Raw genomic sequence first — 2,567 nt, forward strand, 5'->3', positions numbered from 1 at the left:
GTAAAAATAAAAATATATGCCATGATGGAAAGGGTAATATGCCTTCTCTGAGTCTGACAACTATACATCTTTCCAATACGTCGTCGACCACTTTAATTACTTTAATTGTTTATATTAATGAATTTTGGTCCTTTGCTATATTGGTAATTAAGTACTACAATACATATATCGCTCCTTATGTGTTATAATAACACTCATATTAGTTAAACATATACAGTACGTACGCCGGTATATATGTGTAGGAGCTAGAGAGACGTTATGAGAAGATGGCTTAATTAAATGAGTCAGTGACTGGCGTACAGTTGTTGGGAAATGATTGAGAGAGTTACACATTAGATAATCTAAATCAACCGGTAAAGAGAGTGTATTCAAATTGAAGTAGTGGGGGTCTCAATACGTAATTATGTATATGATCTCTCTGCATGCATGCATAGCTTGTGTTTGGCAATATTTGGCCCCGGCCATATGTATATGTATAATATATATATATATGTGTGTTTCATGAATTGCCTGTCCCCACTTTCCACTTTCTCATGCATCGATCGATCCACATCATAAGTACATATAAGCTCTGTTCTCTCGTTTCACTCTGTTATATTAATATATACGTTAAAAAAAAACCACTCACCCCACCCAAAAGAACCATAGCCAAAAAGTGAAGGAAAGACGACAAAAGCCGCTGACATGGGATTGATCAGTTAACTTTCTTTGACACACAGAGCCGACAGTAGTTTGTACGTACAAGTTACATCATCTATCATAAATATTATATTATATTATGCGATCATCCCTAGGTAGGTCCATATATTTAGTTGGATTACCCCTGCTTGTAGTTGTAGCCTCTATAAATACGCACTATATATAGACAAATTAATCAGAGTACGTAGTAGTTGTGTGAAGATATATCCAGAGAAAAACAAAATTAATGGATTGGAATGGCAATACAAGACACACTAGTGTTTCTCGAACTGAATCTTCCTACGGCAACCCTTTCCACAATGACTACGACTCCTATTATCATGGTAAGAAATTAGATACACTTTTCTTTGTGATCTCACTATCAGTTTAGATATCATTAGCAAAGCATCGATCGTTTTCAAAATATAACCTTGTGTACATAAACTTTTTTCATTTTGTAAAGGTGGAATGGAGGTGAAGCATGATCAGGCAATACTGTCAGCTGAGACAGCACAAGGGTTAAATAGTGGTCGGCCTTCTATTGAAAGGGACATGATCAGCCGTAGTAGCTTTCAGGAGAAGAAGAAGAGAACATTAACTAACAATCAGTTGGAGTTATTGGAGAGGAGCTTTCAGGAGGGAATTAAGCTGGAACCAGATAGGAAAATGAAGCTGTCAAGAGAGCTTGGGCTGGAGCCTCGCCAAATTGCTGTATGGTTCCAAAACAGGCGAGCTCGCTGGAAAGCTAGGCAAATCGAACGCTCTTATGAGGCCCTTAAACATGACTTTGATCACATGTCAAAAGAAAAACAGAAGCTTCAGGAGGAGGTGCATATATATAATTATTATAAAGTTTCTTTCATACAATATGTACAGTATACATGATATACATATTAATGTTATTTTGGAGGGCAGGTCATAAAACTGAAACGCATTCTACGAGAGAATGGGTCGAATAAGCAAGTGGTAGGAGGAAATATTACTTCTATGATAATCTCCGGAGAAGAGATGGCTGAAAGCAGTACTGGGGAGGCCCTTATTATTCGCAGTTCAAACAATAAGTCACAAGGAACTAATAATAATTACCATCATCGTCATCAACAGAATCATGTTATGGCTTATCATCATTGCAACCGTGTATTCAATATAGACGAATACAGCACTGTTTCGCCACCTTACTGGGGATTCTTTCCTTGATATATATATATAGATAGATAGATATTGGAAACCGTATGTATGGCCCCTTTTTATTTATCGGTTCAGTAGCTATATAGGCATTGTCCTAGTTAACGAATTTATTAGTAATATATATATTTTAATAGTTATTACGTAATATACGTCTAAAAATAAGTACGTGATTATTATCAATTGTGTAGTACTCTTATCATGTATTATTCCGTGTGTCAAGGCCCGCTACATGGGAGTCATATGTTTTCGCTAATTTATCATGAGATAATTAAATGATATAACATTAATTTTAGCTAGCTATAGCTAAAACATTTTCTCTTATATGTATCCATTACTATGAGATTGGAAAAATGAAATGGCATGCCATAAAAAAAAATCTAGGGTTTATTATTAGTACTAGCTAGTAGATTTATTGAAATAAAACAGATATTATAATATTGGAATAATATTTCAAAATGAAAAAACACACGTTTAATGATCGTAGTTCACATTACTAATTCCAAAAACAATAAGTATTGTAAATATGTTTACAATTTGAATAAAAGATCGACAATAAATAATTAGAATTGTACAACGAATAATATAAAGGGAAAACGTATGCTCTAGATGAAGACAAAATTGGTCAAGATCAGAGATTAATTTAATTGTAATAAAGAATTTTATAATGTATTTTATAATGTATCATTTATCCAAGGTGATAG

The 2,567-nt window shown here is 34.0% G+C and overlaps 1 protein-coding gene across 1 annotated transcript; it reads left to right on the forward strand.

Moving 5' to 3' along the window:
* Window positions 1-925: 925 nt before the first annotated feature.
* LOC115704522 (putative homeobox-leucine zipper protein ATHB-51) lies at window positions 926-1,875 on the forward strand. Its single transcript, XM_030631725.2, has 3 exons — window positions 926-1,022; window positions 1,142-1,506; window positions 1,594-1,875. The coding sequence occupies exons 1-3, from the start codon at window positions 926-928 to the stop codon at window positions 1,873-1,875; spliced, it is 744 nt and encodes a 247-aa protein (XP_030487585.2).
* The last annotated feature ends 692 nt before the right edge of the window (window positions 1,876-2,567 follow it).

This window comes from Cannabis sativa, chromosome 1, assembly GCF_029168945.1.
Source record: "Cannabis sativa cultivar Pink pepper isolate KNU-18-1 chromosome 1, ASM2916894v1, whole genome shotgun sequence".
NCBI lineage: Eukaryota > Viridiplantae > Streptophyta > Magnoliopsida > Rosales > Cannabaceae > Cannabis > Cannabis sativa.